This window comes from Staurois parvus, unplaced genomic scaffold (assembly GCF_062004578.1).
Source record: "Staurois parvus isolate SC_StPar_1 unplaced genomic scaffold, SC_StPar_1.0 ptg001450l, whole genome shotgun sequence".
Classification (NCBI taxonomy): Eukaryota; Metazoa; Chordata; class Amphibia; order Anura; family Ranidae; genus Staurois; species Staurois parvus.
The window spans coordinates 1-24,025 of NW_028319246.1; the positions used below are offsets into that span (position 1 = coordinate 1).

A 24,025-nucleotide genomic window follows, 5' to 3' on the forward strand; every position below is an offset into this window, starting at 1 on the left:
CAGAGCGGAATGTGGGGCCAGTCCTCCATATCCACCCTCAGAGCGGAATGTGGGGCCCGTCCTCCATATCCACCCTCAGAGCGGAATGTGGGGCTCGGAGTTTATTGCTGATATGAGGCATGAGGTATGGAAGTCCTCCATAGGCTGGTGTCCTTCTGAGATCTGGTCTCCTATAACAAGGCATAGCAGACATTGCGGGGAGGGTAATGTGTTCTGGGAATGGGGGCAGAAACTCGCATTGTGCTGGAGGTGCCGTCATCTCCAAATGACACCCCAGATGCGGCGAGCGCTCCCACATTCTGTGGCACAAAACACAAGGCAAGTACTTGGCATAGAGCCCAACAAGGTGCAGGAGATACGATGGAGTGTCAGGGCAGCCCATTCAACTGAATTCAAGTGAGCGGGATGCCCTGTGCTAATGGGAGACAAACGCACCAAAAACGCAGTGAATGCGACATATGGGGTACAGTGTGGTGATTGGGGTCCAGTGATATGATTGGGGTTCAGTGCTGTGATTGGGTGTAATGTTGTGTTTGAGGTGGTTTCAGGACCCCTCCCCCCCCCCCAGGCTGGAGCGTCAGCCCTGTGGTCCAGGGGCACACTGCAATCTGCGATAACCCATAACAACCAATCACGTCACTTTCTGGGGTCCAATCAATGGCATCCCCATAGGGCCCCCCGGAGACCGGATCAGGGTACTACACCCCATACCAACTTGGGGACTCTGCGCCCTGGGAGTACCGCCCTTCCCCCTCACATGTAGAGTGTAAGCTCCTCTGCCACGGAGACTGAGCCATGGAATTGTAACAACAATAATAATGATGGAGGATGGAGATATCACAGCGCCCTCCGCCGGTAACACTGAACACTCCATCACGGTTTCCCTCAGTTAAGATGGCCGCTGCTGTAGATCTCGGAAGGGGCGGGACACAGGAAGTTACACGCGGCACAGAACGGGGAAGAGCACATACACCAGGAAGTGCTGTGGCCGCCATATTGGCACACCCTGAGCACAGTTGTTAGGATCGGCACTTGGTCGGGAAGGTCAGACGGTGATTGGTGTGTCTGAGATCTCTCACCCCGAACTCCGACATCACAACACCCCAACCATTTCTAATATTGAGCGATCATTCTATTGGTGGGTGTACAAACATGGCGGCGCCCTGACTTCATCCTCCATATTACTCCAATGTGTGAGAAGAGAACCGGCGGCAGGCATGAAGCTGCTCAGCAAAGACATCGAGAAAGACAACGCGGGGTGAGGAATACACGGCACGACTTCCATCGGGTGTGGGGACTGACAAGCAGGAGGGGGCGGGGAGTGTAATGGAGCCCCTCCCCCCTCTGTCCTCAATCCCTCCATAGACTGGAGGATCATTCTACCAGCAGAAGGCTCATAGACAAGTCCCGCCCCCTGGGTGTGTCCTTCTATGACGTACGCAGCAGGGAATGCAGGTGTAAGCGGGGGAGGGGCTGCCGCTTCTCTACGCGTTTCGTCGATGGCGTTCCTCAGGGGAGGGGTTTGTGGATCAGCCCAGGGAGCGGTTCTGTGGAGGACAGTTCTTCCATGACGGGGGAGGGGGTGTAGCCGGGAGCAGTGCAGCCAAGGGTCGGGCTGCGTTGGTTCATTGCCAGGAATAAAATGTACGTTTTGTACACTTCAAATAAAGTTTATGAAGCAAGAAAAAAAAACAAAGTCATGTGACGTGCTGAATTGTGCACCACACTGCCCCCTACTGCAGCTGACTGCCGACTACACCCCCCCTCCCATGGAAAAACTCCTCCATAGAACTGCTCCATGGGGACAAAACAGGATCCACAAACCCCTCCCCTGAGGAACGCCACCACGAAACGCGTAGAGAAACAGCAGCCCCTCCCCCACCTGTATTCCCTGCTGTGTACGCCATAGGAGGGAGGAGGACACACCCAGGGGGCGGGATTTGTCAGTCAGCTTTCTGCTGGTATAATAATCCTCCAGTCTAAGGAGGGGACCAGAGACAGGGGGAGGGGCTCAATTACAGTCCCCGCCCCCTCCTGCCTGTCAGTCCCACTTCTCCTGTCCCGGATGCCGGGTGTCATTCTCAGTATCTGTCCTCATTCTGTATGTATGGACTCTGCACAGTCCCACTTCTCCTGTCCCGGATGCCGGGTGTCATTCTCGGTATCTGTCCCCATTCTGTATGTATGGACTCTGCACAGTCCCACTTCTCCTGTCCCGGATGCCGGGTGTCATTCTCGGTATCTGCCCCCATTCTGTATGTATGGACTCTGCACAGTCCCACTTCTGTCCCGGATGCCGGGTGTCATTCTCGGTATCTGTCCTCATTCTGTATGTATGGACTCTGCACAGTCCCACTTCTCCTGTCCCGGATGCCGGGTGTCATTCTCGGTATCTGCCCCCATTCTGTATGTATGGACTCTGCACAGTCCCACTTCTCCTGTCCCGGATGCCGGGTGTCATTCTCGGTATCTGTCCCCATTCTGTATGAATGGACTCTGCACAGTCCCACTTCTCCTGTAGTCTCGGTATGTGGGTGTGGTCGGTGTCATGTGACCTCTCTCTCCCAGTCAGGTGACGTTGATGCCGGATGAGGCGGAGGACATGTGGCACACCTATAACCTGCTGCAGGTGGGCGATAGTCTGCGAGCCTCCACTATCAGGTGTGTACTCCTCAGGGGTGGAGTTATGTTGGGGGCGTGTCCTCTGTGGGGTGCTGGTGATGTCACTCTGTGGTTGTAGGAAGGTACAGACGGAATCCTCAACAGGAAGTGTCGGCAGCAACCGGATCCGGACCGTCCTCACCATCCGGGTGGAGACCATCGACTTCGACTCTCAGGCCTGCCAGCTCCGGGTGAAAGGCACCAATATCCAGGAGAACCAGTATGTCAAGGTGAGGGCTCCGCCCACTGGGCTCCACCCTTCATACTCCGCCCACAGGGCTCCACCCTTCATACTCCTCCCCCCGGGCTCCACCCTTCATACTCCACCCCCTGGGCTCCACCCTTCATACTCCACCCCCTGGGCTCCACCCTTCATACTCCGCCCACAGGGCTCCACCCTTCATACTTCTCCCCCCGGGCTCCACCCTCCATACTCCACCCCCTGGGCTCCACCCTTCATACTCCACCCCCTGGGCTCCACCTTTCATACTCCACCCCCTGGGCTCCACCCTTCATACTCCGCCCACAGGGCTCCACCCTTCATACTTCTCCCCCCGGGCTCCACCCTCCATACTCCACCCCCTGGGCTCCACCCTTCATACTCCTCCCCCTGGGCTCCACACTTCATACTGTGCACCCTGGGCTCCACCCTTTATACTCCACCCCCTGGGCTCCACCCTTCATACTCCACCCCCTGGGGTCCACCCTTCATACTCCTCCCCCTGGGCTCCACACTTCATACTCTGCACCCTGGGCTCCACCCTTTATACTCCTCCCCCTGGGCTCCACCCTTCATACTCCTCCCCCTGGGCTCCACCCTTCATACTTCACCCCCTGGGTTCCACCCTTCATACTCCTCCCCCTGGGCTCCACCCTTCATACTCCACCCCCTGGGCTCCACCCTTCATACTCCTCCCCCTGGGCTCCACACTTCATACTCCACCCCCTGGGCTCCACCCTTCATACCTCTCCCCCCCCCGGGCTCCACCCTTCATACTCCGCCCACTGGGCTCCACCCTTCATACTCCGCCCACAGGGCTCCACCCTTCATACTCTACCCCCTGGGCTCCACCCTTCATACCTCTCCCCCCCTGGGCTCCACCCTTCATACTCCGCCCACTGGGCTCCACCCTTCATACTCCTCCCCCTGGGCTCCACCCTTCATACGTCTCCCCCTGGGCTCCACCCTTCATACTCCGCCCCCTGGGCTCCACCCTTCATACTCCGCCCCCTGGGCTCCACCCTTCATACTTCGCCCCCTGGGCTCCACCCTTCATACTCCTCCCCCTGGGCTTCACCCTTCATACTCCGCCCTCGAGCTCCACCCTTCATACTCCCCCCCCCCCCCCCCGGGCTCCACCCTTCATACTCCGCCCCCCGGGCTCCACCCTTCATACTCCGCCCCCCGGGCTCCACCCTTCATACGCCACCCCCCGGGGCTCCACCCTTCATACTCCGCCCACAGGGCTCCACCCTTCATACTCCGCCCACAGGTCTCCACCCTTCATACTCCGCCCACAGGTCTCCACCCTCCATACTCCGCCCACAGGTCTCCACCCTTCATACTCCGCCCACAGGGCTTCACCCTTCATACTCCGCCCACAGGGCTCCACTCTTTATACTCCGCCCACAGGGCTCCACTCTTCATACTCCTCCCCCCGGGCTCCACTCTTCATACTCCTCCCCCCAGGCTCCACCCTTCCTACCCCTCTCCCCGGGCTCCACCCTTCCTACCCCTCTCCCCGGGCTCCACCCTTCCTACCCCTCTCCCCGGGCTCCACCCTTCCTACCCCTCTCCCCGGGCTCCACCCTTCATACTCCGCCCCCTGGTGCTCTACCCCCTCACACTCCTACTGTGCTCCACCCCCTCACACTCCTCCCTCTGCCCCACCCCCTTTTACACGCCTCCCTCTGTGCCCCGCCCCTTTCACACTCCTCCCTCTGTGCCCCACCTCCTGCTGTGCTCCACCCCTTTCACACTCCTCCCTTTATGCCCCACCTCCTAACACTCCTCCCTTTGTGCTCCACCTCCTCACACTCCTCCCTCTGTGCTCCACCCCCTCCCTCTGTGCTCCACCCCTTCACACTCCTACTGTGCTCCACCCCTTCACACTCCTCCCTCTCTGCTCCACCCTTTCACACTCCTCCCTCTCTGCTCCACCCTTTCACACTCCTCCCTCTCTGCCCCACCCCTTTCACTCTCCTCCCTCTCTGCCCCACCCCTTTCACTCTCCTCCCTCTGTGCCCCACCCCTTTCACACTCCTCCCTCTGTGCCTCACCTCCTCCCTCTCCTCCATCTATACCCCACCTCCTCACAGTCATCCCTCTATGCCCCACCTCCTCACACTCATCCTTTTGTGCTCCACCTCCTTACACTCCTCCCTCTGTGCTCCACCCCCTCACACTCCTCCCTCTGTGCTCCACCCCCTCACACTCCTCCCTCTGTGCTCCACCCCCTCACACTCCTCCCTCTGTGCTCCACCTCCTCATACTCCTCCCCTAGTGCTCCACCCTTTGTGCTCCACCCCCTCACACTCCTACTGTGCTCTACCTTCTCACACTCCTCCCTCTGTGCTCCATCCCCTCACACGCCTCCCTCTGTGCTCCTCCCCCTCACACTCTTCCCTCTGTGCTCCTCCCCCTCACACTCCTCCCTCTGTGCTCCTCCCCCTCACACTCCTCCCTCTGTGCTCCACGCTCTCTCACTCCACCCCCTCACACTCCTCCCTCTGTGCTCCACCCCCTCACACTCCTCCCTCTTTGCTCCACCTCCTCACACTCCTCCCTCTGTGCTCCACCCTCTCACACTCCTCCCTTTGTGCTCCACCCTCTCACACTCCTCCCTCTTTGCTCCACCCTCTCACACTCCTCCCTCTGTGCTCCACCCTCTCACACTCCTCCCTCTGTGCTCCACCCTCTCACACTCCTCCCTCTGGTCTCCACCCTCTCACACTCCTCCCTCTTTGCTCCACCCCCTCACACTCCTCCCTCTGTGCTCCGCCCCCTCACACTCCTCCCTCTGTGCTCCGCCCCCTCACACTCCTCCCTCTGTGCTCCGCCCCCTCACACTCCTCCCTCTAAGCTCCACCCTCTCAAACGCCTCGCTCTTTGCTCCACCCCCTGCTCCTCCCCCCTCCCACTTCAAGCAGCCATGTCTCTCATGCGTCTCCTCCTGTCTCCAGATGGGGGCGTATCACACCATCGAGCTGGAACTGAACCGCAAGTTCACCCTGGCCAAGAAGCAGTGGGACAGCATTGTGCTGGAGAGGATCGGTAAGAGGGGCGCTCACACTGCACACATTGTTACTATGAATAGTCCTTGTGATCTGCATACGGTGCTGTATCGGTGCTGAGCCCGGTACATGATGATTGGATGCCGGTAGAGGGACCGCCCTCTAATAAACTCTCTTTCCTCAGAGCAGGCCTGTGACCCCGCCTTCAGCGCCGATGTTGCAGCAGTTGTCATGCAGGAAGGACTCGCCCACATCTGTCTGGTGACACCCAGTATGACTCTCCTCCGTGCCAAGATCGAGACCAACATCCCGCGCAAGAGGAGGGGCAACTGCTCCCAACATGAGAAGGTGCCCTGTGATTGGCCGTATTCTGCCTTCTGTGACTCTCCCTGATACCTTCCTCTGATCCCGCCCTCCACCTTCCTCTGATCCCGCCCTCCACCTTCCTCTGATCCCACCCTCCATCGTCTCCCCCCACGACACCCTCCCCTGATCCCGCCCTCCGTCCCCTCCCATGACACCTTCCCCTGATCCCGCCCTCCGTCTCCTCCCATGACACCTTCCCCTGATCCCGCCCTCCGTCTCCTCCCATGACACCTTCCCCTGATCCCGCCCTCCATCGTCTCCCCCCCATGACACCTTCCCTTGATCCCGCCCTCCATAGTCTCCTCCCACGACACCTTCCCCTGATCCCGCCCTCCATCGGCTCCTCCCACGACACCTTCCCCCTGATCCCGCCCTCCATCGGCTCCACCCACGACACCTTCCCCCTAATCCCGCCCTCCATCGTCTCCTCCCACGACACCTTCCCCTGATCCTGCCCTCCATCGTCTCCTCCCACGACACCTTCCCCTGATCCCGCCCTCCATCGTCTCCTCCCACGACACCTTCCCCTAATCCCGCTCTCCATCGTCTCCTCCCACGACTCCCTCCCCTGATCTCGCCCTCCATCGTCTCCTCCCACGACAGCCTCCCCTGATCCCGCCCTCCATCGTCTCCTCCCACGACACCTTCCCCTGATCCCGCCCTCCATCGTCTCCTCCCACTACACCTTCCCCTGATCCCGCCCTCCATCGTCTCCTCCCACGACACCTTCCCCTGATCCTGCCCTCCATCGTCTCCTCCCACGACACCTTCCCCTGATCCCGCCCTCCATCGTCTCCTCCCACGACACCTTCCCCTAATCCCGCCCTCCATCGTCTCCTCCCACGACTCCCTCCCCTGATCTCGCCCTCCATCGTCTCCTCCCACGACACCTTCCCCTGATCCTGCCCTCTGTTTTCTCCCATGACACCCTCCCCTGATCCCGCCCTCCATCGTCTCCTCCCATGACACCTTCCCCCTGATCCCGCCCTCTGTCTCCTCCCATGACACCCTCCCCTGATCCCGTCCTCCGTCTCCTCCCATGACACCTTACTCTGATCCCGTCCTCCGTCTCCTCCCATGACACCCTCCCCTGATCCCGTCCTCCTTCTCCTCCCACGACACCCTCCCCTGTTTCCGTCCTCCATCGTCTCCTCCCAGGACACCTTCCCCTGATCCTGCCCTCCATAGTCTCCTCCCACGACACCTTCCCCTGATCCCGCCCTCCATCGTCTCCTCCCACGACACCCTCCCCTGATCCTGCCCTCCATCGTCTCCTGCCACGACACCTTCCCCCTGATCCTGCCCTCCATCGTCTCCTCCCACGACACCTTCCCCTGATCCCGCCCTCCATCGTCTCCTCCCACGACACCCTCCCCTGATCCCGCCCTCCATCGTCTCCTCCCACGACACCCTCCCCTGATCCCGCCCTCCATCGTCTCCTCCCACGACTCCCTCCCCTGATCCCGCCCTCCATCGTCTCCTCCCACGGCACCCTCCCCTGATCCCGCCCTCCTTCGTCTCCTCCCACGACACCCTCCCCTGATCCCGCCCTCCTTCATCTCCTCCCACGACACCCTCCCCTGATCCCGCCCTCCATCGTCTCCTCCCACGGCACCCTCCCCTGATCCCGCCCTCCATCGTCTCCTCCCACGACACCTTCCCCTGATCCTGCCCTCTGTTTTCTCCCATGACACCTTCCCCTGATCCCGCCCTCCATCGTCTCCTCCCACGACACCCTCCCCTGATCCTGCACTCCGTGTCCTCCCATGACACCCTCCCCTGATCCCGCCCTCCATCGTCTCTCCCATGACACCTTCCCCTGATCCCGTGCTCCGTCTCCTCCCATGACACCCTCCCCTGATCCCGCCCTCCAACGTCTCTCCCATGACACCCTCCCCTGATCACGCCCTCCGTCTCCTCCCATGACACCTTCCCCTGATCCCGCCCTCCATTGTCTCCTCCCATGACACCCTCCCCTGATCCTGCCCTCCGTGTCCTCCCATGACACCCTCCCCTGATCCCGCCCTCCGTCTCCTCCCATGACACCTTCCCCTGATCCCGTGCTCTGTCTCCTCCCATGACACCTTCCCCTGATCCCGCCCTCCATTGTCTCCTCCCATGACACCCTTCCCTGATCCCGCCCTCCGTCTCCTCCCATGACACCTTCCCCTGATCCCGTGCTCTGTCTCCTCCCATGACACCTTCCCCTGATCCCGCCCTCCATTGTCTCCTCCCACGACACCCTCCCCTGATCCTGCCCTCCGTGTCCTCCCATGACACCCTCCCCTGATCCCGCCCTCCGTCTCCTCCCATGACACCTTCCCCTGATCCCGTGCTCTGTCTCCTCCCATGACACCTTCCCCTGATCCCGCCCTCCATTGTCTCCTCCCATGACACCCTTCCCTGATCCCGTCCTCCGTCTCCTCCCATGACACCTTCCCCTGATCCCGTGCTCCGTCTCCTCCCATGACACCTTCCCCTGATCCCGCCCTCCGTCTCGTCCCATGACACCTTCCCCTGATCCCGCCCTCCGGCTCCTCCCATGACACCTTCCCCTGATCCCGCCCTCCGTCTCCTCCCATGACACCTTCCCCTGATCCCGCCCTCCGTCTCCTCCCATGACACCTTCCCCTGATCCCGTGCTCCGTCTCCTCCCATGACACCCTCCCCTGATCCCGCCCTCCGTCTCCTCCCATGACACCTTCCCCTGATCCCGCCCTCCGTCTCCTCCCATGACACCCTCCCCTGATCCCGCCCTCCGGCTCCTCCCATGACACCCTCCCCTGATCCCGCCCTCCGTCTCCTCCCATGACACCTTCCCTTGATCCCGCTCTCCGTCTCCTCCCATGACACCCTCCCCTGATCCCGCCCTCCGTCTCCTCCCATGACACCTTCCCCTGATCCCGCCCTCCGTCTCCTCCCATGACACCCTCCCCTGATCCCGCCCTCCGTCTCCTCCCATGACACCCTCCCCTGATCCCGCCCTCCGTCTCCTCCCATGACACCCTCCCCTGATCCCGCCCTCCGTCTCCTCCCATGACACCCTCCCCTGATCCCACCCTCCGTCTCCTCCCATGACACCCTCCCCTGATCCTGCCCTCCGTCTCCTCCCATGACACCCTCCCCTGATCCCGCCCTCCGTCTCCTCCCATGACACCTTCCCTTGATCCCGCCCTCCGTCTCCTCCCATGACACCCTCCCCTGATCCCACCCTCCGTCTCCTCCCATGACACCCTCCCCTGATCCCGCCCTCCGTCTCCTCCCATGACACCCTCCCCTGATCTTGTCTCTCTCAGGCTCTGGAGAGGTTCTATGAACAGGTCATGCAGGGAATTATCCGTCACATCAACTTTGAAGGTAAGTCCTCGTTACTTCCTGTAAGCTCCGCCTTTCTGTCCCCCGCCATGTTCTTCCTGCCCATCTCACCCCTCCCCCATCTTGTCCCTCCCCCCCATCTTGTCCCTCCCCCCTCAGTGGTGAAGGTGGTGTTGGTGGCGTCTCCAGGATTTGTCCGCGAACAATTCTGCGAATTCCTTTTCCTTCGAGCCGTAAAACAGGATTTGAAGACGCTGCTGGAAAATCGAGGGAAGTTCCTGCAAGTACACAGCTCCTCCGGGCACAAGTACTCCCTGACAGGTACTCCTCCAGACACAGATACTCCCTGACAGGTACTCCTCCAGACATAGATACTCCCTGACAGGTACTCCTCCGGGCACAAGTACTCCCTGACAGGTACTCCTCCAGACACAGATACTCCCTGACAGGTACTCCTCCAGACACAGATACTCCCTGACAGGTACTCCTCCAGACACAGATACTCCCTGACAAGTACTCCTCCGGGCACAAGTACTCCCTGACAGGTACTCCTCCAGACACAGATACTCCCTGACAAGTACTCCTCCGGGCACAAGTACTCCCTGACAGGTACTCCTCCAGACACAGATACTCCCTGACAGGTACTCCTCCAGACACAGATACTCCCTGACAGGTACTCCTCCAGACACAGATACTCCCTGACAGGTACTCCTCCAGGCACAAGTACTCCCTGACAGGTACTCCTCCGGGCACAAGTCCTCCCTGACAGGTACTCCTCCAGACACAAGTCCTCCCTGACAGGTACTCCTCCAGACACAAGTCCTCCCTGACAGGTACTCCTCCAGACACAAGTACTCCCTGACAGGTACTCCTCCGGACACAAGTACTCCCTGACAGGTACTCCTCCGGACACAAGTCCTCCCTGACAGGTACTCCTCCGGGCACAAGTCCTCCCTGACAGGTACTCCTCCAGACACAAGTCCTCCCTGACAGGTACTCCTCCGGGCACAAGTCCTCCCTGACAGGTACTCCTCCGGGCACAAGTCCTCCCTGACAGGTACTCCTCCGGGCACAAGTCCTCCCTGACAGGTACTCCTCCAGACACAAGTCCTCCCTGACATGTACTCCTCCAGACACAAGTCCTCCCTGACATGTACTCCTCCGGACACAAGTCCTCCCTGACATGTACTCCTCCGGGCACAAGTCCTCCCTGACAGGTACTCCTCCAGACACAAGTCCTCCCTGACAGGTACTCCTCCGGGCACAAGTCCTCCCTGACAGGTACTCCTCCGGGCACAAGTCCTCCCTGACAGGTACTCCTCCGGGCACAAGTCCTCCCTGACAGGTACTCCTCCGGGCACAAGTCCTCCCTGACAGGTACTCCTCCAGACACAAGTACTCCCTGACAGGTACTCCTCCAGACACAAGTCCTCCCTGACAGGTACTCCTCCAGACACAAGTCCTCCCTGACAGGTACTCCTCCAGACACAAGTCCTCCCTGACAGGTACTCCTCCGGGCACAAGTCCTCCCTGACAGGTACTCCTCCGGGCACAAGTCCTCCCTGACAGGTACTCCTCCGGGCACAAGTACTCCCTGACATGTACTCCTCCGGGCACAAGTCCTCCCTGACATGTACTCCTCCGGGCACAAGTACTCCCTGACAGGTACTCCTCCGGGCACAAGTCCTCCCTGACAGGTACTCCTCCAGACACAAGTCCTCCCTGACAGGTACTCCTCCGGACACAAGTCCTCCCTGACATGTACTCCTCCGGGCACAAGTACTCCCTGACATGTACTCCTCCGGGCACAAGTACTCCCTGACAGGTACTCCTCCAGACACAAGTACTCCCTGACAGGTACTCCTCCAGACACAAGTACTCCCTGACAGGTACTCCTCCAGACACAGATACTCCCTGACAGGTACTCCTCCGGGCACAAGTACTCCCTGACAGGTACTCCTCCAGACACAAGTACTCCCTGACAGGTACTCCTCCAGACACAGATACTCCCTGACAGGTACTCCTCCGGGCACAAGTCCTCCCTGACAGGTACTCCTCCGGGCACAAGTCCTCCCTGACAGGTACTCCTCCGGGCACAAGTCCTCCCTGACAGGTACTCCTCCGGGCACAAGTCCTCCCTGACAGGTACTCCTCCGGGCACAAGTCCTCCCTGACAGGTTCTCCTCCAGACACAAGTCCTCCCTGACAGGTACTCCTCCGGGCACAAGTCCTCCCTGACAGGTACTCCTCCGGGCACAAGTCCTCCCTGACAGGTACTCCTCCAGACACAAGTCCTCCCTGACAGGTACTCCTCCGGGCACAAGTCCTCCCTGACAGGTACTCCTCCGGGCACAAGTCCTCCCTGACAGGTACTCCTCCGGGCACAAGTCCTCCCTGACAGGTACTCCTCCGGGCACAAGTCCTCCCTGACAGGTACTCCTCCAGACACAAGTACTCCCTGACAGGTACTCCTCCAGACACAAGTCCTCCCTGACAGGTACTCCTCCGGGCACAAGTACTCCCTGACATGTACTCCTCCGGGCACAAGTACTCCCTGACAGGTACTCCTCCAGACACAAGTACTCCCTGACAGGTACTCCTCCAGACACAAGTACTCCCTGACAGGTACTCCTCCAGACACAGATACTCCCTGACAGGTACTCCTCCGGGCACAAGTACTCCCTGACAGGTACTCCTCCAGACACAAGTACTCCCTGACAGGTACTCCTCCAGACACAGATACTCCCTGACAGGTACTCCTCCGGGCACAAGTCCTCCCTGACAGGTACTCCTCCGGGCACAAGTCCTCCCTGACAGGTACTCCTCCGGGCACAAGTCCTCCCTGACAGGTACTCCTCCGGGCACAAGTCCTCCCTGACAGGTACTCCTCCGGGCACAAGTCCTCCCTGACAGGTTCTCCTCCAGACACAAGTCCTCCCTGACAGGTACTCCTCCGGGCACAAGTCCTCCCTGACAGGTACTCCTCCGGGCACAAGTCCTCCCTGACAGGTACTCCTCCAGACACAAGTCCTCCCTGACAGGTACTCCTCCGGGCACAAGTCCTCCCTGACAGGTACTCCTCCGGGCACAAGTCCTCCCTGACAGGTACTCCTCCGGGCACAAGTCCTCCCTGACAGGTACTCCTCCGGGCACAAGTCCTCCCTGACAGGTACTCCTCCAGACACAAGTACTCCCTGACAGGTACTCCTCCAGACACAAGTCCTCCCTGACAGGTACTCCTCCGGGCACAAGTACTCCCTGACATGTACTCCTCCGGGCACAAGTACTCCCTGACAGGTACTCCTCCAGACACAAGTACTCCCTGACAGGTACTCCTCCAGACACAAGTACTCCCTGACAGGTACTCCTCCAGACACAGATACTCCCTGACAGGTACTCCTCCGGGCACAAGTACTCCCTGACAGGTACTCCTCCAGACACAGATACTCCCTGACAGGTACTCCTCCAGACACAAGTCCTCCCTGACAGGTACTCCTCCGGGCACAAGTCCTCCCTGACAGGTACTCCTCCAGACACAGATACTCCCTGACAGGTACTCCTCCGGGCACAAGTACTCCCTGACAGGTACTTCTCCAGACACAAGTCCTCCCTGACAGGTACTCCTCCGGGCACAAGTACTCCCTGACAGGTACTCCTCCGGGCACAAGTCCTCCCTGACAGGTACTCCTCCAGACACAAGTCCTCCCTGACAGGTACTCCTCCAGACACAAGTCCTCCCTGACAGGTACTCCTCCAGACACAGATACTCCCTGACAGGTACTCCTCCGGGCACAAGTCCTCCCTGACAGGTACTCCTCCGGGCACAAGTCCTCCCTGACAGGTACTCCTCCGGGCACATGTCCTCCCTGACAGGTACTCCTCCAGACACAGGTCCTCCCTGACAGGGGTGGAGCTAGGGGCGGGGGGGGCGGGGCAGTCATTTCCGATCTCTGTGTTGGGTCATGGAACGTTCTCTTCACATTTTGCATTTTCAGAGGTTCTGTGTGATCCCGCCGTCACAGCCCGACTCACAGATACAAAGGTGAGTGACACCCTCCACTGTGTACCCCCCCACCCCCACGTCACCCTCCGCCTGTGTGTCCCACCCACCCCTCTGTTACCCCCTGCCTGTGTGTCCCCCTCCGCCTGTGTCCCCCCATGTTACCCCCCTGCCTGTGTGTCCCCCTCCGCCTGTGTCCCCCCATGTTACCCCCTGCCTGTGTGTGTGTCCCCCCCCTGCCTGTTTGTCCCCCCCCCGCCTGTCCTCCTCTGCACTCCGGCCATTTAATGGTCTTTTCTGAATGATTTCAGGCGGCTGCTGAGATTAAAGCACTCACCGATTTCTACAAAATGCTGCAACACGAACCCGACCGGGCGTTCTATGGGTAAGACCCTCCCCCTGTACCCCCACCCTGTGTCCTCTCCCCCTGTACCCCCACCCTGTGTCCTCTCCCCCTGTACCCCCACCCTGTGTCCTCTCCCCCTGTACCCCCAGTCTGTGTTCTCTCCTCTGTACCCCCAGTCTGTGTTCTCTCCTCTGTACCCCCAGCCTGTGTCCTCTCCTCTGTACCCCCACCCTGTGTCCTCTCCTCTGTACCCCCAGCCTGTGTCCTCTCCCCCTGTACCCCCAGCCTGTGTTCTCTCCTTTGTACCCCCAGCCTGTGTCCTCTCCTCTGTACCCCCAGTCTGTGTTCTCTCCTTTGTACCCCCAGCCTGTGTCCTCTCCTCTGTACCCCCAGCCTGTGTCCTCTCCTCTGTACCCCCAGCCTGTGTCCTCTCCCCCTGTACCCCCACCCTGTGTCCTCTCCCCCTGTACCCCCAGCCTGTGTCCTCTCCCCCTGTACCCCCACCCTGTGTCCTCTCCCCCTGTACCCCCACCCTGTGTCCTCTCCTCTGTACCCCCAGCCTGTGTCCTCTCCTCTGTACCCCCAGCCTGTGTCCTCTCCTCTGTACCCCCACCCTGTGTCCTCTCCTCTGTACCCCCAGCCTGTGTCCTCTCCTCTGTACCCCCAGCCTGTGTCCTCTCCTCTGTACCCCCACCCTGTGTCCTCTCCCCCTGTACCCCCAGCCTGTGTCCTCTCCCCCTGTACCCCCACCCTGTGTCCTCTCCCCCTGTACCCCCACCCTGTGTCCTCTCCCCCTGTACCCCCAGTCTGTGTTCTCTCCTTTGTACCCCCAGCCTGTGTCCTCTCCTCTGTACCCCCACCCTGTGTCCTCTCCTCTGTACCCCCAGCCTGTGTCCTCTCCTCTGTACCCCCAGCCTGTGTCCTCTCCTCTGTACCCCCAGCCTGTGTCCTCTCCTCTGTACCCCCAGCCTGTGTCCTTTCCCCCTGTACCCCCAGCCTGTGTCCTCTCCCCCTGTACCCCCAGCCTGTGTCCTCTCCTCTGTACCCCCACCCTGTGTCCTCTCCCCCTGTACCCCCACCCTGTGTCCTCTCCCCCTGTACCCCCAGCCTGTGTCCTCTCCTCTGTCCCCCCCCCCCCCCCCATGTCCTCTCCCCCTGTACCCCCAGCCTGTGTCCTCTCCTCTGTACCCCCAGCCTGTGTCCTCTCCCCCTGTACCCCCAGCCTGTGTCCTCTCCCCCTGTACCCCCAGCCTGTGTCCTGTACCCCTGTTCTATCCCCTTACCCTTCTGTGAGCCCCACGCCATCTCTCTGTTTCCCGTGTAGAACATCAAGTGATGAATAGGCCGCAGTGTGTCGGGGAAATCCATACGTTGAGGATGTTTTGAGGGCAGGTTGGGTCATGACAGATGTGACACCCTTGGGGTTATCAGCCGTTCTCACCTGCAGATCCTTATCTACTCCTCTGTATCACCACACCCTGATCCCTGGCACTGGTCCTGGGCCCCCACCCTGCCTTGCAGAGCTAACATCTGGTGTACTGAGAGAACCCCCTTCACCCCCTGCCAGCTCCCCAACACATGTCGGCACCCGCTCTGCCCTACCCAACCTAACACAACTCCACTCAGAAGTCTTTCCATGTCCCGGAACCCGAAGTGTGAAGATTGACTCTGTAGGTGCTGTGGCCCTTTATGGTCTGGATATGAGACCCCGGCACAGGTCTCCCATGCAGTAGTCTTCCTGAGATCTCTATCCTCACTCTTCCCTTTTGAATGCTGGTCCCTCCCAACACTGCCACTGTCCTGGAACTTCTCAACCTTTCTGGGAGCCATACCCTGACACCTGACTGTCCATATCACACCACGCCTCTCTCCCTGTCCTCTAATCCTATGGTACAGTCGCCTTTACCAACAACAATGCCGTGTGACTGGTCTGGTTGGACACCAATTGGATGGATTGTGTAGATAGACCCTCCCCCCACACCATTTAGTTGCTGGTAAAGCCATAAGGAGATTAATCAGATTGATATACTTTATACTTCTGGAGACCCTTCAGGTCTACGTTCTGCTGCCCCCCAAGAGAAGATGATGTAGCTGCAGATTCAGGTGCGGCAACTCCAATCCTGATGTTGGTCTGCCCTATGGAGCTGCATGTGAGTGCTGGGATTGGTGGTTTCCCCCTTTGAAGTGGTTCCATTTACTCCCTTCTACTCAGGAACCCTGCAATGGAATATTCCTAGGCTGTGGGATGGTCTTTCTCTGGTCAGGGAGACTCCATTACATTCTGAAACCAAGATGTCCTTGTCATGATGGCTTCTGTCCTGGGTATTGCCAGTTTTCAGACCTATTCTCCTCTTACAATGGAAGATGGACACCAGTCTTCTGGTTTGGGGCGGAGTTCTTTCCAGGGTTTTTGGTCTCTTCAGTATCAATGCTTTCAATAAATATCCAGCAGTTCCAAGTTAGTCTACCTCATTGGACATCCTTCTGACCAGTCAACTGGTGCAAATTCAATGTTGTGGCCTACATTGTGGGGGCATCAGGAGTGTTGAGATGGACATCCTTCAATGATGTAGTTGCAGAGTCAGGTTCGGCATCTCCAATCCTGACATCAGTCTTGTCTATGGAGCCGTATGTGAGTGGTGGGATTGGTGGTATCCCCCTTTCAAGCGGTTCCATTTATTCAGTTCTACTCAAGAACCCTGCAGTGCAACATTCCTAGATCGTGGGGTGATCTTTCTCTGGTCAGGATAATTCTGTTACATCCAGGAACCAAGATGTTTGTCATGGTGGCTTCTGTCCCGGCATTGTCAGACTCGTTCTCCCCTTACAGTGGAAGATGGACGCAGTCTTCTGGGTTGGGGCACCGTTCTGACACCTCTGTGTATTCTGGGTTGTTGGTCTCTTCAGAATCAATGCTGCCAATCAGCATCCAGCAGTTCCACGTTAGTCTACCTCATTGAATATCCTTCTGACCAGTCATCTGGTCCGAATTCAGACAAAATTGTGCCCTTCATTGGGGGCATCAGGAGTATTGATTTGGACATCCTCCCACCCCAGGAGAAATTGATGTCGCTGCAGAGTTACTTTCAGTAGCTCCAATCCTGATGTTGGTCTGCCCTATGGGATTGGTGGTACCCCCCTATGTGATTGGTGCTGGGATTGGTGGTACCCCCCTATGGGATTGGTGCTGGGATTGGTGGTACCCTCCTATGTGATTGGTGCTGGGATTGGTGGTACCCCCCTATGGGATTGGTGCTGGGATTGGTGGTACCCCCCTATGGGATTGGTGCTGGGATTGGTGGTACCCCCCTATGGGATTGGTGCTGGGATTGGTGGTACCCCCCTATGGGATTGGTGCTGGGATTGGTGGTACCCCCCCTATGGGATTGGTGCTGGGATTGGTGGTAACCCCTTTCGAAGTGGTTCCATCTATTCAGTTCTACTCAGGAACCCTGAAATGGAACATTTCTAGATCATACGACAGTTTTTCTCTGGTCAGGAAGATTCCGTTACATCCTGAAACCAAGATGTCCTTTTCCTGGTGACTTCTGTCCCCGGCATTGCCAGTTGTCATACTTGTTCTCCCCTTACAATGGAAGAAGGATGCCGGTCTTCTGGGTTGGGGCAGAATTCTGACCCCCTCTGTCTTTTGAGGTTTTTTTGTTCCCTTCAGAATCAACGCTTTCAATCAACATCCAGCAATTCCAAGTTAGTCTACCTTATTGGACCTCCTTCTGACCAGTCATGTGGTCCAACTGCAACGGACAAAGTTGTGGCTTACATTGAAGGGGGGTTGGGGGTCCAGGAGTGTTGTGGAGGTGGAGTCTGTTCTGGGTGGAGTTTCATGTATGGCAATCTCCATGGTGGACAAAGTTGTGGCTTACATTGAAGGGGGGTTGGGGGACCAGGAGTGTTGTGGTGGAGGTGGAGTCTGTTCTGGGTGGAGTTTCATGTACGGCAATTTCCATGGTGGACAAAGTTGTGGCTTACATTGAAGGGGGGTTGGGGGTCCAGGAGTGTTGTGGTGGAGGTGGAGTCTGTTCTGGGTGGAGTTTCATGTATTGCAATCTCCATGGTGGACAAAGTTGTGGCTTACATTGAAGGGGGGTTGGGGGTCCAGGAGTGTTGTGGAGGTGGAGTCTGTTCTGGGTGGAGTTTCATGTACGGCAATCTCCATGGTGGACAAAGTTGTGTCTTACATTGAAGGAGGGTTGGGGGTCCAGGAGTGTTGTGGTGGAGGTGGAGTCTGTTCTGGGTGGAGTTTCATGTATTGCAATCTCCATGGTGGACAAAGTTGTGGCTTACATTGAAGGGGGGTTGGGAGTCCAGGAGTGTTGTGGAGGTGGAGTCTGTTCTGGGTGGAGTTTCATGTACGGCAATCTCCATGGTGGACAAAGTTGTGGCTTACATTGAAGGGGGGTTGGGGGTCCAGGAGTGTTGTGGAGGTGGAGTCTGTTCTGGGTGGAGTTTCATGTATGGCAATCTCCATGGTGGACAAAGTTGTGGCTTACATTGAAGGGGGGTTGGGGGACCAGGAGTGTTGTGGTGGAGGTGGAGTCTGTTCTGGGTGGAGTTTCATGTACGGCAATTTCCATGGTGGACAAAGTTGTGGCTTACATTGAAGGGGGGTTGGGGGTCCAGGAGTGTTGTGGTGGAGGTGGAGTCTGTTCTGGGTGGAGTTTCATGTATTGCAATCTCCATGGTGGACAAAGTTGTGGCTTACATTGAAGGGGGGTTGGGGGTCCAGGAGTGTTGTGGAGGTGGAGTCTGTTCTGGGTGGAGTTTCATGTACGGCAATCTCCATGGTGGACAAAGTTGTGTCTTACATTGAAGGAGGGTTGGGGGTCCAGGAGTGTTGTGGTGGAGGTGGAGTCTGTTCTGGGTGGAGTTTCATGTATTGCAATCTCCATGGTGGACAAAGTTGTGGCTTACATTGAAGGGGGGTTGGGAGTCCAGGAGTGTTGTGGAGGTGGAGTCTGTTCTGGGTGGAGTTTCATGTACGGCAATCTCCATGGTGGACAAAGTTGTGGCTTACATTGAAGGGGGGTTGGGGGTCCAGGAGTGTTGTGGAGGTGGAGTCTGTTCTGGGTGGAGTTTCATGTACGGCAATCTCCATGGTGGACAAAGTTGTGGCTTACATTGAAGGAGGGTTGGGGGTCCAGGAGTGTTGTGGTGGAGGTGGAGTCTGTTCTGGGTGGAGTTTCATGTATTGCAATCTCCATGGTGGACAAAGTTGTGGCTTACATTGAAGGGGGGTTGGGGGTCCAGGAGTATTGTGGAGGTGGCGTCTGTCTTGGGTGGAGTTTCATGTTCAGCAAGCTCCATGGTGGACAAAGTTGTGGCTTACATTGAAGGGGGGTTGGGGGTCCAGGAGTGTTGTGGTGGAGGTGGAGTCTGTTATGGGTGGAGTTTCATGTACGGAAATCTCCATGGTGGACAAAGTTGTGGCTTACATTGAAGGGGGGTTGGGGGTCCAGGAGTGTTGTGGTGGAGGTGGAGTCTGTTCTGGGTGGAGTTTCATGTACGGCAATCTCCATGGTGGACAAAGTTGTGGCTTACATTGAAGGGGGGTTGGGGGTCCAGGAGTGTTGTGGTGGAGGTGGAGTCTGTTATGGGTGGAGTTTCATGTACGGCAATCTCCATGGTGGACAAAGTTGTGGCTTACATTGAAGGGGGGTTGGGGGTCCAGGAGTGTTGTGGTGGAGGTGGCGTCTGTCTTGGGTGGAGTTTCATGTTCAGCAAGCTCCATGGTGGACAAAGTTGTGGCTTACATTGAAGGGGGGTTGGGGGTCCAGGAGTGTTGTGGAGGTGGAGTCTGTTCTGGGTGGAGTTTCATGTACGGCAATCTCCATGGTGGACAAAGTTGTGTCTTACATTGAAGGAGGGTTGGGGGTCCAGGAGTGTTGTGGTGGAGGTGGAGTCTGTTCTGGGTGGAGTTTCATGTACGGCAATCTCCATGGTGGACAAAGTTGTGTCTTACATTGAAGGAGGGTTGGGGGTCCAGGAGTGTTGTGGTGGAGGTGGAGTCTGTTCTGGGTGGAGTTTCATGTATGGCAATCTCCATGGTGGACAAAGTTGTGTCTTACATTGAAGGGGGGTTGGGGGTCCAGGAGTGTTGTGGTGGAGGTGGAGTCTGTTCTGGGTGGAGTTTCATGTACGGCAATCTCCATGGTGGACAAAGTTGTGGCTTACATTGAAGGGGGGTTGGGGGTCCAGGAGTGTCGTGGAGGTGGAGTCTGTTCTCGGTGGAGTTTCATGTACGGCAATCTCCATGGTGGACAAAGTTGTGGCTTACATTGAAGGGGGGTTGGGGGCCCAGGAGTGTTGTGGAGGTGGAGTCTGTTCTGGGTGGAGTTTCATGTACGGCAATCTCCATGGTGGACAAAGTTGTGGCTTACATTGAAGGGGGGTTGGGGGCCCAGGAGTGTTGTGGAGGTGGAGTCTGTTCTGGGTGGAGTTTCATGTACGGCAATCTCCATGGTGGACAAAGTTGTGGCTTACATTGAAGGGGGGTTGGGGGTCCAGGAGTGTTGTGGAGGTGGCGTCTGTCTTGGGTGGAGTTTCATGTTCAGCAATCTCCATGGTGGACAAAGTTGTGTCTTACATTGAAGGGGGGTTGGGGGTCCAGGAGTGTCGTGGAGGTGGAGTCTGTTCTGGGTGGAGTTTCATGTACGGCAGTCTCCATGGTGGACAAAGTTGTGGCTTACATTGAAGGGGGGTTGGGGGTCCAGGAGTGTTGTGGAGGTGGCGTCTGTCTTGGGTGGAGTTTCATGTTCAGCAATCTCCATGGTGGACAAAGTTGTGTCTTACATTGAAGGGGGGTTGGGGGTCCAGGAGTGTCGTGGAGGTGGAGTCTGTTCTGGGTGGAGTTTCATGTACTGCAATCTCCATGGTGGACAAAGTTGTGTCTTACATTGAAGGGGGGTTGGGGGTCCAGGAGTGTCGTGGAGGTGGAGTCTGTTCTGGGTGGAGTTTCATGTACGGCAATCTCCATGGTGGACAAAGTTGTGGCTTACATTGAAGGGGGGTTGGGGGTCCAGGAGTGTTGTGGTGGAGGTGGCGTCTGTCTTGGGTGGAGTTTCATGTTCAGCAATCTCCATGGTGCACACTCCCGGGGTGGAGAACTGGAAGGCAGATTTTCTCAGCACACAAGGTCTGGTCCCAGGGCACAGTCCCTCCATCAGGACATTGGTCATGTATGACCCTAGTAGTATGTATGGTCATGTATGACCCTAGTTCCTCCCTGGCCTCTGCCATCTTCCTCATCTCTTGATGTTTTCTTCTAGGATTAAACACGTGGAGAGGGCTAACGATGCGCTGGCCATAGATACGTTGTTGGTGACGGACGAGCTGTTCAGGTGAGTGTGGTTGACCTCCCATATCGCCTCCTGTTGGTCGCTCGTGCTGCAGTTTCTCTGACTCTGTCCTTTCCTCCAGGCACCAGGATGTGCCAACACGAAGCCGATATGTGAGACTTGTGGACAGCGTGAAAGATAACGGGGGAACCGTAAGGTAAGTGGAGAAACGATTGAGCAGACACTCCTCGGGTGTGTACCTTGGAGGCGGGGTGATAATGGGGGGCTGGGCTTTGTGTAATAACCTCACAAAAGTCACTTGCCAGAGGGAGGTGATTGGATGACATGGGCAGGGAAATGATAGAGCAGATGCTCCTAGGGTGTGTCTTGGGGAATAATGCAGGGGCGGAGCTTTGCATAGTTACATTGCAGGAGCTATTGGGCAGAAGGAGGTGGGCGGGGAAATGATAGAGCAGATGCTCCTAGGGTGTGTCTTGGGGGATAATGCAGGGGTGGAGCTTTGCATAGTAATGTCATAAGAGCTATTGGGCAGAAGGGGGGGGGGAAATGAGAGAACTGATGCTCCTCGGGGGGATGTGTCTTGGAGTCAGAGTACTAATGCAGAGGTGGAGCTTTGTGTAGTTACATCACAGGAGCTATTGGGAAGAAGAAGGAGGTGGGTGGGGAAATGATAGAGCAGATGCTCCTGGGGGGGGTGTCTTGGGGTGGGGCTTTGTGTAGTTACATCACAGGAGCTATTGGGCAGAAGGAGGTGGGTGGGGAAATGATAGAGCAGATGCTCCTGGGGGGGGTGTCTTGGGGTGGGGCTTTGTGTAGTTACATCACAGGAGCTATTGGGCAGAAGGAGGTGGGTGGGGAAATGATAGAGCAGATGCTCCTAGGGGGTGTGTCTTTGTGTAGGGACATCACGGGAGTTATTGGGAAGAAGGGGGTGGGTGGGGAAATGATAGAGCAGATGCTCCTAGGGGGTGGGGCTCTGACCTCACTGTACGTGCTGATGTTGGAGTCGGGGTGGATGTTTGGAGCCCGCTTGCAGTGAATTCTGGGAGTTTTCACTCTTGTTTTCCATCTTGTTTCAGGATCTTCTCCAGCCTGCATGTCTCCGGAGAACGTACGTACCCGATGGGGGGTGGTAACATTTCAGGCCTGGTCTGAGGTCCAGGAGGGTTCATAAGGAATTCGATTTGATGGTTATGGAATGGTGGGAAGGTGGAGGAAGCTGCGGGAATTCGTTCATAGCGATACACGGGGCCCAGAGGGTGGGGGGAGGGGGGCTTCTGATGGCTTATAGGGATGCAAGGTGAGAGGCTGCAGCAGGGGCTGATCTGTGTCAGACATTTGTGAACAGCGCCAGGCACTGCACAGGCACCAGGACTGACATCACTGTGTCATCTATGACTCTCCATGATGCCTAAATAAAGTTGGCACCGGAGTACGAGGGATGGTCCGGTCCGTACAGATTATGACCAGATTACAAGGGACAGGCCAGTCCGTACAGGGGATGACCAAAGTACGAGGGACGGGCCGGTCCGTACAGGGGAGGACCGGAGTACGAGGGACGGGCCGGTCCGTACAGGGGAGGACCGGAGTACGAGGGACGGGCCGGTCCGTACAGGGGAGGACCGGAGTAAAAGGGACGGGACGATCCGTACAGGGGATGACCAAAGTACGAGGGATGGGCCGGTCTGTACAGGGGAGGACCGGAGTACAAAGGACGGGCCGGTCCGTACAGGGGACGACCGGAGTACGAGGGATGGGCCGGTCCGTACAGGGGAGGACCGGAGTATGAGGGACGGGCCGGTCCGTACAAGGGAGGACCAAAGTACGAGCGACGGGCCGGTCCGTACAGGGGAGGACCGGAGTACGAGGGACGGGCCGGTCCGTACATGGGAGGACCGGAGTACGAGGGACGGGCCGGTCCGTACAGGGGAGGACCAAAGTACGAGGGACGGGCCAGTCTGTACAGGGGAGGACCGGAGTACGAGGGATGGGCCGGTCCGTACAGGGGAGGACCGGAGTATGAGGGACGGGCCGGTCCGTACAAGGGAGGACCAAAGTACGAGCGACGGGCCGGTCCGTACAGGGGAGGACCGGAGTACGAGGGACGGGCCGGTCCGTACAGGGGAGGACCAAAGTACGAGGGACGGGCCAGTCTGTACAGGGGAGGACCGGAGTACGAGGGACGGGCCAGTCCGTACAGGGGACAACCGAAGTACGAGGGACGGGCCAGTCCGTACAGGGGACAACCGGAGTACGAGGGACGGGCCGGTCCGTACAGGGGAGGACCGGAGTACAAGGGACGGGCCGGTCCATATAGGGGGTCCTGGATATAATAAAGGGGCGTGTCATCTGATAGCAGATTTTTTTTCTTTTCAGAACTGAACCAGCTGACGGGAGTGGCGGCCATCTTGCGTTTTCCAGTGGCTGAAGGGTCAGATGACGAGTCAAGCTCTGAGGAAGACTGAAGCTCAGGGGAAGGCTTGCCTTGTCCCCTCCCATGTCTGACTCCTCCCCCTCCCATGTCTGACTTTACATGGACCTGCCCTCTCATGTGTGGCTCCTCCCCCACCATGTGTGGCTACAATGGATACAATACAATGGATGACTGGTCGTTATTTATTCTGCAGAATACGGGGCGTGGCTCTGTCTGGGGTTCCCGATGGATACAATCATGTGATTGGTGTGTGATGTGATGAGGTCACAAGATGTCATCCAATAAATGATGTGAAGTATGGACGGCAATGTGTGTCCCTGTGATCTGTCATCGGGGGGTTCTGCTCCTGTTAC

General features: G+C 57.9%; 1 protein-coding gene across 1 annotated transcript; it reads left to right on the forward strand.

The window, feature by feature from the left end:
- The first annotated feature begins 994 nt into the window (after positions 1 to 994).
- On the forward strand, positions 995 to 23,980 carry LOC149435919 (protein pelota homolog). Its single transcript, XM_089662256.1, has 13 exons — positions 995 to 1,258; positions 2,569 to 2,661; positions 2,741 to 2,891; positions 5,845 to 5,935; positions 6,080 to 6,243; positions 9,558 to 9,618; positions 9,736 to 9,897; positions 13,572 to 13,618; positions 13,888 to 13,961; positions 21,209 to 21,280; positions 21,360 to 21,434; positions 22,318 to 22,349; positions 23,615 to 23,980. Exons 1-13 carry the CDS (start codon positions 1,218 to 1,220, stop codon positions 23,701 to 23,703), a joined length of 1,152 nt encoding a protein of 383 aa, XP_089518382.1. The 5' UTR covers positions 995 to 1,217; the 3' UTR covers positions 23,704 to 23,980.
- Positions 23,981 to 24,025: the final 45 nt, after the last annotated feature.

Excerpts from the sequence above, each read along its gene's own strand:
- LOC149435919 (XM_089662256.1), top strand. The coding sequence starts at position 1,218 with ATGAAGCTGCTCAGCAAAGACATCGAGAAAGACAACGCGGG. Across the intron at positions 9,619-9,735 it reads CCGTCACATCAACTTTGAAG|TGGTGAAGGTGGTGTTGGTG; the intron begins GTAAGTCCTCGT and ends CTCCCCCCTCAG. Across the intron at positions 13,619-13,887 it reads CCCGACTCACAGATACAAAG|GCGGCTGCTGAGATTAAAGC; the intron begins GTGAGTGACACC and ends GAATGATTTCAG.